Here is a 17,482-nt window from a genome sequence, read left to right on the forward strand (position 1 = left end):
GGATTTTCGCTCTGGACCCTTTGGAAGGGTCAGGAGCGAAATCCTCATTCTTGGTTGATTTTCCACTTCATTTATCCAATTCTCTCTCAAACTTGATCAATTTCAAGGTCCTTTCATCATAATCAAGGCAATCCACCATCAAACTAGCTCCAGACAAGGCTAACCTAGGGCCTAAGGCAAAAAAGAAGGTCAAATGGAGGATTTCGCTCTGGACCCTTTGGAAGGGTCATGAGCGAAATTCTCCTTCTAGGTTGATTTCCATCATTTCATTGCCTCAAATCTCCTCTCCAAGGCAAATATGCATCCAAGTCTTCCAAACCATTCCTTAGAAGTTCCAAACTTGGTCAAGTTAAAGAGCAAAATAGAGGAAATATGAATTTCGCTTTGGACCCTTTGGAAGGGTCAGGAGCGAAATCCATGTCTTAGGTCAAAATCTTCATTCCTCAATGCTTTCAATCACTTCCTGAGGCAAGAACATATCAATCTACCCCCACCATGTCCAAGGAACAAGGATGTTAGCCCAAACAAGGGAGAAAATAGTGTCTATGGAAAATTTCGCTCTGGACCCTTTGGAAGGGTCAGGAGCGAAATTCACATTTAGGCTCAAATCTTGACTTCATTTCTCACATTTCTTCATCCAAACAAGTGTTTTGCCCTCAATAATGCCTGGGAATGAGTTAGTTCTAAGTTTGGGTCAAAGTAGAATGTCTTATGGAGAATTTCGCTCTGGACCCTTTGGAAGGGCCAGGAGCGAAATTGAAATTCGCTTTGGACCCTTTGGAAGGGTCAGGAGCGAAATTTGACATTTTGGTCTCTCCGTCAGGATTCATACATGGAATATAACATTTAAGTATAAGTATATCTTTCTTCTTTCTTATACTTTAAGTTATATTCCATATATACCGTCAGGATGTTTGAGAGTGGTTTCGGACCTCCAGGAGTTATAATGCAAAATCTAGTTTTTGGAGGATTCTTCAATTTTCCAGACTTGTCAAATTTTAGGATCAGGATGACATTCCAGGCAGCCAAATTTCAGGACATTTGAAGATCTGGATGACATTCCAGACTTCATCACTCACCAATTTGACCTAACTCAGATCTTCAAAGATGATATTCACTCACCAAGCTTCATTGACCTCCTGAAACTCAAACAAGACACTATTAGCAACAAGAGCAAAACTAGGCCTAAGGAAGACTTTCAAAGGTGACCCTAACCCGGAGCATCCACTGACTCACCTTTAGCTAAAACAGAGCCTACTCTCTTAGTGATCCCTTTGACAACACTCAGCATGCAAAGGCTATAGACAAAACCCTAAAAGACCTAGAAACAAACCCCAGAAAGCAAAAAAGTAGGGGTCCCCATTTGCAATGGGGCGATGTGTGAATACGTCACAATAGTTACCTATCCAAACCCATCCCGTCTCTTAGGGCTCATAGGGTTACCTAAGGATGGGCCCAGCATACCCCTGGCTGGGACCCCTTATTCCGAATGTGTTAACAAACAGAAAACAATAGGAAGATAACAAATGTCTACAGGGAACAAAGATTAATGATTTTAGAATGTGTTACTTGGTTATTATTTATTCATCCTGTTAATTGGAGAGTTGGTTCATTATGTCTGGCTTAATCTAAGAAACATGACTATCATTGATTATTGTTCTTTCCTTAATTCATATTATTGCCTGTGCATTATGTTTATCCTCTTCTATTGATGACTAGAGTACATTTTTACGACTTATAACTGAACCTGATATTGTAGGTTGTATATTTGGTGGGGAAGGTATCCTTTGGCACGGTATAGATTTGATTAATTCATGTGGCAAGAATATTTATTTATTGATCCAAATTTGTGATTGATTAGCAATTAATCTATACAATTACTTGGATTATGTTCATTCCCATTGATATAAAGGTGAGTTACAAAAAATCAGATTGAATACAATTTGCATATGGAAACACTTTCAATAAACGATACATACATGGACACACTGTGATACCCAGACGGACTGGCCTGGGAACGTACTAGACTGCCGGCGATGGGGAGGGGGTGCTCTATACGATTAGGCACTGGTTCTTCATTGCTGGGAAGAACCAGCGACTCTCCCTCCGCATCGTACCAGCCTGATACATTCACAGGCTATCTCGTTGGTTGTTTAGGCATCGTAATAAAACTGAATTAATATTATGGTTGAGTAACATGGTTACCTGTTTGCAGATTCTCCTTGCGATTTTCTCCTTGTTACCTCCTTCTCTCGTGCTTCCCTTGGTGTGCATGGTTTATACCTTCTGAAACCACGCAACCCCCTTCGAAGCATGGCGTCTTTTCCAGAGATGACTTGGGGATGATCGCATCCTTTCCGTAATAACATTAGTTAATGAGCAAACATAATTAATTGATCATCCTAATTTCATTAATTGAAATTTGAGAATATATATATACACAAATCTACTAATGTATTTCACAGTTAGCCTCTAATGATCCCGCTGTCTACATGGGGACATGACAGTCCTCCCCTGTTACATTGCTTGTCCTCAAGTGATGTGGAGATTTGGGTGGTCTGTAATGTCCCCATCCGAGATTTGCCTTTATTTAGTCTTGAGACAACAATTTTAATTAAATGTGAGAGTTGAAATACATTTATGAATAGAATTTTTATCAATTATGGGGACATTTCATTATAATATTTGATTTAAAATTCTAAGAATTATATCAAGAGATAAGACTTATGTTGATAATTTTTCTAATTTGAGAATGGGAGTGTAATGTTGTTTGTCTTCTTCAAGATGTTTCCCTAGCTTCAATCGCTGCCTGAGGATTCTCTTTCCTTAATTGCTGACCACTGTAACTCTTAATACTTAATATCATTGTTTATTCATGAACCACAAGTCATGTAGATTCTTTCTCCACAATTATTATTATCGAACTCGGTCAACTGTTTCTTTGTGATCGTTCTATTCCCTGAGGATCTGCCTATTATTTATATGTTTGCAGATTCAGAGTGCCACCTTATTATACACGTTGCACCCCCTTATTGTTATTTGTAAATAAAGCGTTGTCTTGTTATTCTTTGGGATTTTAGTGTCCTCGGAAGGTAGCTAATTAGTTTCTATTTTTTTGAGTGATTTGAATTGAGAACTGTCTACTTGTCTGGTATTAAGAATAATATAAGTGGATGGCGAGAATTCCCTATATCTGAAGAACAATGTCATATGTTTGGTTCATTCATATTTCTGAGATCATTTCTCATTCATTGTCATTGTTGAAGGAAATATATTTGAGCACTTGCGTGAGAGGTATTTGTGGTCGCTGAGTTAAGAGTTGGAAGTTACTGAAATACATTATATTTCTTACGGGAATCATATTGGCTAAAATTCCCCTTGCCCATTATCGGGAATCCCTTATAACACGAAACTCCAAATATTTCTCTTGCAATAGACTTCCGTCTGTGCCTAACGCAACTTTACTATGAATGGTGGGCACCGGAAATGTTTTGCATGGGTGTAATATTATCGGAAGTGCAACGATTCATGGACTATATTCTACGGTTCCTTTGATTATCGGAGTGATGATATGTATTGAACGGGCCTCTAATTATTTTCTATCAATTATATAGATCACGATGTGTGGTGTCTTTCTTTATAAAGATCGCTGCCTGCCTTGTCTATAGTCTCAGTCCGAACACTATGTCTGATTATACTTCTGTGAGGTTGGTGGCGATGTCTTTTCTTAGCTCCTTATGCCTCTTATGACTTTCCCTTTTCCAATACCGAAATAATAACCATCTATATCTCCCCCATTTGAAGTGATTTCAAATGTCTTCTTATACGTTGCAATTGAAATGACAAGCTGGGTCCATTCACCATCATGTCCCTTCCTCATACTAATCGCACCTCTTGAAGATGATTATGGTTATCAATTTAGACTTCTTAAATCGCTGCCCAATGAATGATCTGATTGTCACTTTATATCTCAGTCGGTGCTTGCTGACAACTAAACACTTCCGTGTCTTTCCACGCTCTATAAGCATACCATTATCGATTATTATATCGCTGACAATATTTACATTTTTGTTAATCGTTGTCCTCTTACCCACATACGATTAGATTCCTTGTATGGATCGACACCTTTCATGATTAATCTCTACTTGTCTAATCAATGTTATTAATCTATGTTGGCACTTGTCTTTCATCATACATGCCATAGGCGACTTGTATACTAATTTTTGACCTGCGTGTTATACCTTGCTTGGATCGATCTTCTCATGTCTTACCAACTATTTGTTTGTTTGTATTTGGTTATAGTCTACTATTCTTTCCCAATTTTGTCTCTTTAGAGACTTCACAAAATTGGGGGCATTACAGTCTCCCCCATTCTCATTCTTTTGCTAGGCGGCTCTTCCTCATCCTCATATGGTGAGGCTTCTATTCTCTGAGCCTGACCTTGACATTTATGGCTCCTTCCTTCATATGGTTTTAGGCATGTGAAACAAAGTCCCTTCCTTTTAAGCTCCTCCAAGGCTGAACACATATGTCCCTTCTCTCTCTTTCCCTTGCAATAGGTACAAGACTTTACAATCACTTCTTGGCTGTGTTTACTGTCCTTGGGTGGAGGTTTGAGGAGTTGCCAAAGGGTTTGGTCTTGTCTTTGGGTGAGCTTTCTTCGGCATTATGATTACTTATGTTTTGGAGGGCGTGAAGGACCAGTTGGTTGTTCCTCGCATTCTGTTCAATGAAGGCCTGCATGGTTTTTTTAGTTTGTTCCATTAGTGCTTGAGTGGTTTGCTTAATGAAGACCCTAAGTTCAATACTAGCCTGTTCACTCATGTTGTTGGCCCCTTTTTTCCTCTCTCTTTCTAAGGCCCTAAGGGTTCTTTGGCTTTGTTGCATCAACTATTTCCACAGGGTGGCAGGAAGGAGGCTCTAATACCACTGTAATGTACCTTTGCTGTACTTGCCTTGCCTTCCTGAGATTAGGATCAAATTTGTTACTCCAAAGGTTTGATTAGGGCAATAAATTGGATCTAGGGTTCCCTGCAACATTATAGACATTGCAATATATATATATATATATATGTATATGTCAGCAATAATAGTAAATTAGTTACATAACTGTTACATGAAAATAGACCCATTCAGGATGTTGGGGACGCTCCAGGTTGGCTGGGCTACCCATCCAAACCCATCCCGTCTCTTAGGGCTCATAGGTTTACCTAAGGATGGGCCTAGCATACCCTTGGCTGGGACCCCTTATTCCGAATGTGCTAACAAACAGAAAACAACAAGAAGATAACAAATGTCTATAGGGAACAAAGATTAATGATTTCAGAAATGTGTTACTTGGTTATTATTTATTCATCCTGTTAATTGGAGAGTTGGTTCATTATATCTGGTTTAATCTCTGAAACAAGACTATCATTGATTATTGTTCTTTCCTTAATTCGTATTATTGCCTGTGCATTATGTTTATCCTCTTCTTTTGATTACTAGAGTATATTTTTATGACTTATAACTGAACCTGATATTTTAGGTTGTATATTTGGTGGGGAAGGTATCATTTGGCACGATATAGATTCGATTAATTCATGTGGCAAGAACATTTATTTATTGATCCAAATTTGTGATTGATTAGCAATTAATCTGTACAATTACTTGGATTATGTTCATTCCCATTGATATAAAGGTGAGTTACAAAAAATCAGATTGAATACAATTTGCATATGGAAACACTTTCAATGAACGATACATACATGGACGCACTGTGATACCTAGACGTACTGGCCTGGGAATGTATCAAACTGCCGACGATGGGGAGGAGGCGATCTATACGATTAGGCGTTGGTTCTTCATCGCTGAGAAGAACCAGCATTTCTCCCTCTGCATCATACTAGCCTGATACATTCACAGGCTATCCTGTTGGTTGTTTAGGCATTGTAATAAAACTGAATTAATATTATGGCTGAGTAACATGGTTACCTGTTTGCGGATTCTCCTTGCGATTTTCTCCTTATCACCTCCTCCTCTCGCGACCCCCTTGGAAGCATGGCGTCTTTTCCAGAGATGACTTGGGGATGATTGCATCCTTTCCATAATAACATGAGTTAATGAGCAAACACAATTAATCGATCATCCGAATTTCATTAATTGAAATTTGAGAATATATATATATATACACAAATCTACTAATGTATTTCACAGTTAGCCTCTAATGATCCCGCTGTCTACAAGGGGACATGACATAGGGAGAGGTGGAGTAATTCCTCACATGATGGGTAAGTCCCAAGATGGGGTATGGACAGGTGTTTCGGAAACCTTGAGGGAGAAGCCCCAAGATTGGGTAAGCACCTGTGTTCTTAAAACCTTGAGGGAGCCTGTTTGTAGATTGGTTTCCAAGCGCCTTAGCACAATATATTCCCCCATCCTCCCGTAGGGTTAGGGAATTTATAAGGATAAACCCTTAATATAATTGGTTATTGATTGTATTATGAAGAATTAGCTGTTCAGAAATCTCAAACGCTTAATTTAAGTCATAATAATATTTAATGATATATGCTAATTATTGGTAAACTGGCAGCCTCCTAGTAGGGGACATTACACAAAAGAACAAGAACTTTATTATAAAGATCTAACAATGCAAAAAAAGAAAGACATTTAAATAGCCTCCTGTCCTAACCTTTGACCTGAACTTCTCTGATGTATCATTAAAGGGAAATTCATACTTATATGTGTATGCATCAATTTTTATATGTACTGTATTCTACTAGCTCGGTATCTATGTGACCACAATGGATTAGTCATGTCCAGAATGCCATCCAAAAGAGTTATGACATCGTAATTTTACATGGCTTATGACAATGAATATAAGAATCTATATGATTACAAGTCATAACATGCAGTCATAGACATCTTATTGTTAAAACACCACATCCACTGTCATACAATTATTGCCTTATGTTTAAAAATGATTAACATGTCAACAAATAAACATAATTAAATTTTAGCTGATGTAGTCTGCAACTTACAATGAACAAATAACTGTTATACTACTAAAATTGGCCACTATTTTGAAATTTCAATTAAATACTCAATCTTGCAATTTTTTGCTAAATAAACATATTTTTTGCTATTCTACTGGTATTTGGAGAAGAAGCTGCAGTCAAGTTCTTATCTTTTGCCACCTATATTCTCTTTTTGTGGTGCTCAATAGTGTGGGGTAATGTCCTTTAAGTGTTCAAGAAAAACCCTTTGCTGTTTCCTATTTTCACTTTTTCTAAGGAGTTGAATAGATGCTGAGAAACGTTACTAGGTGTCTTTCTACTCATCTTAGGTACTAGAGACATTCACCCATGCCCAGTTACTTAGCCGTCCACCATTTCATTGAGATTGAGGACATTTTTCCAAACTTTTCAATGATTTTCTTGAGTCATATGTTGTTATTGGTTTCCTAGTTTCTTTTCAGGAACAAGAAATTGGGGTTGTAGGATGCTGTTGTGTATCATCGAGAGTATTTCTATCTTTAACTTTAGGAAGAGTATGCTATACTAACTAGAGATATTTTCTTCAAACTTGCCATGTATTGGAATGGGTTAGCATATGTTTCAGGAATTTAGGTAAGAAATTTTGTTCTGGTTAAGGGTCTTTATCAGATCATTTCTGTTAATGAAATCATGTTATTGAATATTTGCAGATATATTTTCAGGCCGTCTAAAATTCTTTGTATCACTTACCTTCTTTATGCCTTTGTGCCACTTTTTTCTGATACAGCCCAAATAATTAAGAAGAAACTCTCGATGAACCCCTCACAAAATTTACATGGCATGTGAGATTTTGAGCGGTATTTTGGAATTGGGAAAATAGGTCCGTGTGTGCTTAAGGACTGTTCCTTGGTACCTAATAAACTCTAAAAAAGAACATAATTAAGATTAAAAAGGGGTTGCACCTTTTCAAGCCTAAAAGGAGAAAATTCAAAAACATCCAAGTTTAACAAGGATGAAATTCTAAAGGATCCAAGTCTAATAAAGATGAATAAGGATGGACAACCTACTTCAAAGTTACATGAATGGGCGGCCCTTCCAAGATAAATCCGAGCTACATTTTCAGTGAGTTGAAGAGCTATATATAAGAGGTTGGTAATGTTCTCAAGGGTTTATCTTGAAGGACTGCTGCAGCATTGGGGATGACTCCTTGCACTGTTCCTATATTTGTGTGCTTTGGAGAGACTGGTTGGCGAATTGGCCTAATAATTCCCTGCTGCAACAGGATTGTAAAAGATGAACATTACAATCAAGATACAAGTTTTGTGTATAATCCTTCCAGTTACTGGGGGCGTTCTTAGTTGAACATTTGGAAGGAACAAACACACTTTTATACATACACTTTCTGCTTCTGTTATACCTCTTTTACGACTTATGCTAAAAGATGAAATTACCGTGAGGGGCTCTGCCCACCATCGCACATTATTCCTAGAATTAACACATGAATGTTGGCACTTGTTGTATATTGCATGTTGTAGCAATACAAGAAGCCTATGGATGACTTTGAATGATGTCAGATCTGTTTCGAGATACAATTTTATGCATGTTTATACTTATAAGCTTAAGAAGACTTGTCCACATGGCACGTAAATGCTGCATCTTACAAAGGGGTTTCACAACTTGATGAATTGATATGTGAAGTTAAATATACTTCTTAAATGCCAATTTGTCAAACTTGAATGCTATGGTGGATATTCATGGTTCAATATTAAAATAATAAATGAGCAATCATTGTCATATAGGTCCTCTTCATGAAAACCTTTATCATCATGATTGACATTAGATGATGTAGGTACATAAGAAGAACTACAAGTAGTCCCATTGGTACTTTATTCATGAAAATCATCATCACATTGACATTAGATGATGTAGGTAGATTTGAGATTGTTAAGCACATAGATATACTGAGGGGGGAAGGGAGGTGAATCAGTATATGCCAATTTCAACTTGATTGTATCCTAATTATCATTAATAACTTCTCCAAGTGTCACAACCAATCTCAAATCCAAATAATTACTAATTGCATTTAGTAGTCTTTCTTTAATTGTGAATCAACTAATGAAAGAACACACATCCTCACAAATGAACACTAGACTTACGTGGAAACCCAAAAGGGAAAAACCATAGTGAGAATAGCTGCTTGGATATATTGCCCAAATCCAGCCTCACAAAGATATAATGAAGAACTTACAATATGAAATAGGCACCAACCTACATGAGACATCAATTCCCTAATCCAAGATCTGAGCACCAACTCAACATGCGAGACAACAATTCCCTAATCCAAGATCTGAGCACCAACTTAGCATGTGGGACACCAATCTCATCGGAATACAAGAGATATGAAATGCAAAAGTTCAAGGTTGAATACTCAGCTTCTTTTGATTTGATCAACTCCAAAACATCACAACACAGTGTGTTGGTTGAAAATTTTGCACAGTTGGAGAAATATACAAAATTGTGGTTTCAACCACAGTGTGTGAGTAAAACTCTCCTAATTAAGGGAAGGCTCCCCCTATCTATCTACAACTTAAAACTAAAATAGGATGGAACAACAGTCTTTCTTCTTCTTTCAAGAAAGCCAATATCCTTTTCTCTTCACAGAAAAGTGATAGCAATTTAACATAAAATAACAGTAACAACTTTTGAAATGAAATGAGAGAAAGGAAATGAAGTTTCCTGAAAGTCCGTCACTTCCTTCAGGATAGGACAGCAATGTCAAGCTCAAAGTTTTGATTATGTGAAGTCCTATCTACCCTTTTTCTATATTAAAGATATTCAGAACAAATTATATCAGCACAAAGACTGAAATACCTTATTCTCTTCTAGGTAAAACAGTAAGAACTAGTACAAGCTCAAAGACTCATAGCTAATTCTTACAAAATCTACTTCTAAACTCTCTTAAGAACAAGTGTAAGCACAAAGTCTTACAACTTTTTTCAATAGAACTTCTACTTTAACTAAATTAATCTCCAATACTTGCAGCTCAAAGACTGCAAATCGGATTTGATTAAGCTCTCAAAGAAACACTTGCAAGAAAGATGATATGGAACACAAACTCAAGAATGTAGCACAAAGACTCAAAGCTTGAGCAATTTTCTTCTATTTTTTTCAATTCTTAGATTCACACATGAAAGCTCAAAGACTTCTTTGCTGTAAATTTGGTAGAGTTTTTGCTTGCTTTTCTAAAAGATAAAGATTACAATAGACCCCTCAAGTATTTATAGAAGAGGTCTTGAGAAAAAGGTGGGAGGATCCTAACTAACTTGAGAGATTCTCTCAACCACCAAGACTTATTCAATAACTAACTATGACTTATTCCAACTACAGTCCTAACTGAACACAACTTGTAGTTGTTTTACATGTAATTACAAAAGTGCAAGTAAAGACTTGATTTGCAATTTACAAAATGTTTTACATGTAACTTGTCAAAATAAAAACTACAACGAAGAGATTACAATTTTGGAAAAAACGCAATTAAGTGTTGAAAAACACTTAAGTTGCAGCATGTGAAGACATGAATCCTTTGAACTTCTGGATGATCATTCGTAGCTCAGTAGGATTCGGTTCGTGGGTGTTCTTGGCAACAACCATGGTCTTCACGATGGTGTCATGGCATCGAAGAAGCATAGAGTCGTTCTTCTCCAAAGTGGATTGGATTTCATGCAAAAAAATTTGATGTTTCATCAAAACCTGAATTGAGGTAGCTGAAAATTGTTCGCTCCTCCACTCATTATGAATCTTCATTTGTAGATCTACGAGCACTTTTTCTTCTAGTATCAACTCTCCATTCTGACTCATTATGTTGTAAGAGGCCTTCTCACAATGAGAAACTACACCTTGGAATACTTCAACTCGCAATCTCATTGCATCATCAATCTCCTCAATGAGGGATTTGAGAACAAGGGCTTTATTCTCCAGAAGTTCTTCAAATTCCAAGTACATGACCCTGGAAGGAATAATGGCATGCTCCTGAAGAACACTCAACTGTTGTCGAGGCATTGTGCACCAAATTGTCAAGCTATCTTCAACCCTTTCCAAATTCTCTTTGAAAGTCTCAGAGGTATGATTCAATTTTTCTTCAATGGTCTCCAACTTAGACATCATTTGGAAAATGTCTTTCAGCACTTGTGCACACAAATCATGAAGTTGATCTACCCAAGAATCCAACGCTTGTACTTTCTGAGCAGCTCTTTCAACTCCCCGAATTGATTCTTGCGAACCGGAAGAACTTGTAGGATTACTCCCTTCACCAGCAGGTTTTGTAATTTTATGAACAGCTGCAACAAGTTGCCTATTCTCCTCTTCTAGCTTGTCTTTCTTTACTAGAAGTTGATCATACCACTGTACTAGCAAAGCTACAGATTGCTGGGCATCATGCTTGACCACTTCATGCGTTTGTTTACCCAATTCTATCCTTGTAACCCTGTAATCAGTAGCTTGCATTTCTTCATGTGGCTTATCCGCAAGGGGCTCAACAATTTCTGCTACTTTCATCTTGTTGTTGTCAACAGTTACTCTTGAGATTGTCTTGGCTTTTTTAGCAACCTTGGGCCTAGACTGCTTGAGTTGCTGATAATCAAAGACATCAAGAGAGATTTCCTGCTTCTTCCTCTTTGGGGTAAAAGAACTAAGCCATGGAGGTAAAACGACTAGTTCTCCTCTAGTAGCTGCTGAAGGTGAAGGAGAAGTAGTTTCTGTTTGAACAACCGTGGTCACCCTGGGAGGAGTATCTGTTTGGATGGCGACCATGGTTTGCTCAGTAACCAAAGGGCATGAAGATTGCCTCATAAATTCTTCAAAGCTAGAAGTAGAGGTATCAATCTCTGACAAATGGATACATGTAGGAGTATCCTCGGGGATTTCCAACAAACTCTCTTGGTGATGCTCAAGAGGTGGCTCAATTGCTGAAATAGGAACGACATTCTGAGGAGACTCCTCCACTATTATGTCAGGATGAGATAGAGGCAGCTCCATGGAAACTGAGGAGGGAATCTCATGAGGTGAGTCCAAAGCTAGTGATTTAGGAGCATCATCTGATTGTTGTCCTTCTTTTGGATCATCAGGATCGATCACATGAACGTGAAGCTTGGACTTTTCTTTCCCACGAACTGTCACCTCCTCAGGAGGAAGTACTATTGCCTGACTAACCCGTAATTTGATCCTAGTACCTGAATATGATGCACCTTCCTTATTGTCAATCTGAATCTCAGACTTACGTCCAAGAGGGCTCGTAGAGTTGTCTTCTTTTCCAACCTTGATCTTGATGAGTCTAATACCATTACCTTTGAGCCAAGTGTTGGTGTTAACTAAGATAGGCTGAAATCTTTCAAGAATAGAAGTGCATTCTTTATGTGACCATTGGATTAAAGGAAGTGGGGCTTCCTCAACCCTTCGTGAGACAAACTCTGGATCGAGCACATTCCTATCATCAATTATTCCTTGCGGAATGTCCACCAGGTTCAGATCAATAACCTGCTTAACAGTAAGCTTGTAGTAGTCCATCTTGAGAACCTCCATTTCTGTACGGAGATCTACCCAGATATCCTCAATACGATGCACATGTACGAAGGACTTTTTGATTTTTTCCTCATACCCCGGTAGTCAAAATCTGCCCTCGACTTAAACCTTTTGAGTTTAATCTCCTGCATCTCAGTCTCCATAGCTTTGGCTTTGACGGATGTGACAAGAGAATACCGGCCAATCTTCAATGGGTTAGTTGTAGAAACCCCCATCCCAACCTTATGTTTGACAGATTGATGAGCGTGCACAACCATGATCTGTCTTCCCAACTCCATAAGAATGATCTTATCGGTCGAGTATCTAGGAAGCATGTATGGCTGCCCACTGTAGCATCCGACTCTTAGATAAGTGAAAGTCGGGAATTGAAGAAACAAGCACCCATACTCATTCACTCTTTCCCATGCTTCATCTGACACCCTTTTGTTCTTTAGAGTCTTGTCAAACTGGCACATGAAGTAACCAAAGAATGCATCTTGAACCCTTCTGAAATGTAATCTGCTGGGTCTCAAAGGCAGTTGATCATAATATTTCCACACAGGTATAAGCGAGCGATCACCCTCGGTAGAAGGACCAGGGAAATGTCTGAGTGATGCTGCCAAATACATAAGTATGAATTAATGTAGAAAGTCATGGTAATAGGGACTGCTACAAGTTGTTTGCACAAAGCATCACTGATAATCTCTCCCCATGATATATGATGGGGCTGCCTTATGAACATGGTAAACTGATACATCCAGGGCTCAAACACATTAGAGTGTTCAAGATCCATCATCCTGCTGAGGAGAGTAATGATCTCTCCAATTTCCCACTTGAAGTCACAACAGTACAACTTAGCCCACCTCGTGAAGGTGGCTCGTGGCTCATGAATCCACCTGTTAATGTGGCGTTTGTAGTCCTTTTCCCTCTTGACATAGTACTCAGCTGCACTATCCTTTGAAATTTCCATATAAATAGTTGCTGGTGGTATTCTGAAGACTTTCTCAATAGTATCCGCATCAAGGTGGATTATTGCCTCACCATCATCATTTTTAATGGTTCTTGTCTCCCTGTCGAAGTGGTGAGTGCAAGCGAGAACAAATTCAGGTTCTAGGGCAGCCACTGGAAAAGAAGATACATGATGAATGTGGCTGTCCAACAACTGTTGCATGTAAGAATGAAAATCGGGTTTTTTTTTTCATTTTAAAAGTTTAAAAATGACACTTTTCTTTCCACAAGGCAAAATCGGGTTTTAAAAACCCTTTAGCAAGTTTAAAATGCCTTTATTTTCACTTATGGAGCAAATCGGGTTTTTGAGAGAGAAATACAAGTTTAAAATGTCACTTTATTTTCATTCTAGGCAAAATCGGGTTTTTGAGAGAGATAATAACTTGTAAGGGGAAAATAAAATCCCCTCAACAAGTTTTAATAACTTAATACATGTAATAGGGGAATAAAATCTCCATTACAAGTAAAAAGACTAAAATAGGAACTTTATAAAAGAATTACAAGTGACTTTTTAAATTTGCAATTTAACTTGTAACTTATCCAAAAAATCCCTATCATGACTTAAAAAGCCAAAAAGCATCAAGGGGGAAATAAAAAGTAAGTTACAAGTTCTTTTTCAATAAAGTGCACTTGTAATTAGCTAAAAATTTCCCCACAAAGACTCAAACAAAGGAAAAAATTAAAACTTGCAACTTAAGGAAAATTTCCCAACTGCAGTCAGGGAGAAAAAACCGGAAATTGAAGGAAAGACATAGCAAATGAACCCAGAATGCGATGAAATTTGAAATGTGATTTGAGAATGGACTGAGGAATAAGCCAGTCCAAGGGCGAAGCAAAATTCTGCTTCGAGAAGCGTGCCATAGACTAAATTTTTTAATTTTTCGACAAATTTTTTATGTAATGGTCCCTCATTTCGGAAAAAAAAATGAGGACAACACAGTGCATATAATCTTCAAACAAAATGGCACACAATGATTGAGATGCTACTCACATAGCATCACCCACATACTTGCACATCAACAATACCTTTTGAACATTCACATCAAATCATGCCTTAGGAAGGGACCTAGATCACATATATATATGAATTTCAATGATGATTACATTCACATGTCAGCCTATAACATAATTACAATATCCACAAGTCAGCCACAAGAATAAACCTTAAACCAAACGTGTAATAGGCCAAGTCCAAAAGCCCACATGTTACTCTAGATGAAGGGATACACTATGCATTACCCAACACACACTGTACTGGCTCCAATGTACATCAACATGCTACCTTTGTTTGGTGCATGTTACAATCCTGTGGCACATCAATCTGGAACATCATATGTATTCTTACTTATCTTCCAAACCACAAGCCATGACACTCAACTACGATAGAATGTGGAACCAAACATCATGACAATGCAATTGAGTGCATATACTATTTTTGATTGACAAACCTCATAAACATATCGTAGATGCTTCCAGATAGCATCAATGTGATAGACAATTAGAAACTACTAAAACTGGAGCATGGTGATAAGATAAAGATACATACACGACTCTGTCTCTCCGGAACCTAGATGCTCTGATATGACATAAAAGTAATTGCAATCTTCAGGGTGCCTTGACATCAGTGACAACACTGACCAGAACCTTTGACATCAATGACAATCTTTGCTCAACAATCCCTCCCCCCGCCTTTGTCATTGAACAAGTTTTGTCAGCCAAGCATTTTGGCTCTCTCTCCCCCTTTGACACCAATGGCAAAGGGACACTTGAATTCTTCTACTGAGACATTTTCTCCCCTTGTTTGGAAAGAATCATGCACTGATGCTTCTTGTACTTAACCGCAAGACCATTTAATCTCCTCGTGGTAGGGAGTCAATGCTCCCCTTGAACTTGTGCTTTCATTAAAACTTCAAAAAAGAGCTCTCTTTCTCTCATCTTCTTCTTAAAGAACTCAAATGTGTTATCATACTTTTCCTTTTACCAAGGCCATTTTACACCCCTCTTTCGCAACACACATTCTATTTCCTTGGTTCTCGATGAGGTCATCACTTTCTGTGCTATAACTTTCCGTAACAAGCTTGCTGAAACTTTCTTTTGTGGCTTCACATTCTTCAATATTGAGTGCATCATTGTAGCTTTTATCTCCGAATCTATCACACATCTTAGTTTGGACATGAAATATAGTACGAGGGATTGTTGATTTTTCATAGTTTTGTTTCTTCTTGTCTTCTTTTCCACACCTTGTTAGATTCCTCTCTCTGATTAGTAAGGGTACTTTCCTTTTTATCCAGTTTAGGTGTTTTCACAAAATTGCTTTTGCAATGTCTTGCAATGTGTCCAAAGTTGCTGCATTTATAACATACAATATTGAAATCAACCGAAGGAGCAAACGTTTTTCTACTCACAAAGTTATTTTTCCTTGTAAGAAATCTTCTACAATCTACTACCTTATGTCGATAATGATAACAATTAAAATAGTAACCAGAAAGAATGATTAAATCTTGTATTGTGCGCTGGTCCACCTGGATTTTGTCTTCCAGATCTATTCTTCTATCTGTGAACATTGATGAACCCTCCATCTTCCTTTTTGTTGTCTTCAATCACTCTTGAACTTCTGGATCTTTTGCATTTTTCTTCTTGGAGGCCTCAGTAGCCTTATTGATCTCGTTTTAATTAGATCCAATGTTGTTCTTGATATGCGGTGCCCTTTGGCTGCAAATGATCTCATCTAATATCTCAATACTCTTTCCAAATTTTACATTTTTCTTAGCTGACTGTTTGCTTTCTACAAGTCCTTTCTCAAAGATACAATTTCTGCCTCTAGTCTTTCACAGTCCTCCTCTTTGGTCTTTAAAATTTCTGTCATATTTCTGTGATGACATCATTTTGCCTTTTGGCTTATTTTAATTGAACTTTCAACTCTATGATCTGCATCTCTGACTTTTCTTTGATTTTGAAATCTTTTGAAAACTGTAGTCCTTGTTTCACAATCCTTTTCTTCAGATTCTTGATCTCCTTGTAAGCACGATGAAGCTCTTCAAAATCCATTTCAACATCTTCTTCTTCATTTCTGAAGTACATACTTACGACATCCTTACTTACGGTTTCAACTGCCATGAGTAGAGCCTTTTTGTTTTCACTTCCAGAAGTGTCCTCATCATACTCCTTAGATGAGTAACCATCTTCCTTAGCATACAAACCATTCTTCTTCTTGTTGCTTGTTCTCAGTTTGCATTTTGACACAAAGTTACCAATCTTACCATAATTGAATCATTTGAATGGTAACTTACCTTTATACTTGCTAGAGCCTCTCTTTAATTTCCTCACAAAATTTGCCTCTTTCGGATCTAAATCTTCTCTGAAATCTGAATCCTCTTTCTCTACAAATGCCTTGAAGGCTGCATCGTTGAAAATTTGTCATTCACAATTCTCATTTCATATGTAGTTAATGCCTCGTGTAACTCATCCATAGTCAAACTATTCAGATCTTTGGTTTCTTGTATTGGAGAGACTTTCAAATCAAACTTAGAGGGAAGAGATCTAAGCACCTTTTCTAACAACCACTAATTCTTTCACTTCTTCACCAAGTCCTTTGATAGTATTGACAATTTCATCAACCCAAAGTAGATATGCAATGATGTTTTCTTTCTCCTTCATATTCAGACCTTCGAATAGCCCTCAGTAGGTCTGAAGCTTTGCCTCCTGGACTTTATCATCACCTTCATAGATATTGTAGAGTTTGTCGTAAACTTCTTTTGCAGTCCTGCAATGCATTATTTTCACAAACTCAAAGTTAGTTAGGCCACATAAAATAGCATTCCTTGCCTTTGCTTTAGTTTCACATGCTCTTCTCCTAGCTTGATCTCTTCTAGGATTATCTGGAATCTCGTAACTATCCGCAACAAATTGCCAAACATCAAACCCTAACGCCGTCAAATAGGTTT

At 37.7% G+C, this 17,482-nt stretch overlaps 1 protein-coding gene across 2 annotated transcripts in view; it reads left to right on the forward strand.

Moving 5' to 3' along the window:
* LOC131044253 (uncharacterized) overlaps positions 1 to 17,482 on the forward strand; it is a 127,209-nt gene that overhangs the window by 28,074 nt on the left and 81,653 nt on the right. The window contains exon 2 of one of the 2 annotated variants that reach the window (XM_057977548.2): positions 1,760 to 1,795. The exons of the other annotated variant lie outside the window; for it this stretch is intronic. Within the exon in view, the coding sequence (XP_057833531.1) occupies positions 1,760 to 1,795 (36 nt within the window). The remainder of the gene's footprint in view (positions 1 to 1,759; positions 1,796 to 17,482) is intronic. 2 annotated transcript variants of the gene reach the window in all.

This window comes from Cryptomeria japonica, chromosome 6 (genome assembly GCF_030272615.1).
Source record: "Cryptomeria japonica chromosome 6, Sugi_1.0, whole genome shotgun sequence".
Taxonomy (NCBI): domain Eukaryota; kingdom Viridiplantae; phylum Streptophyta; class Pinopsida; order Cupressales; family Cupressaceae; genus Cryptomeria; species Cryptomeria japonica.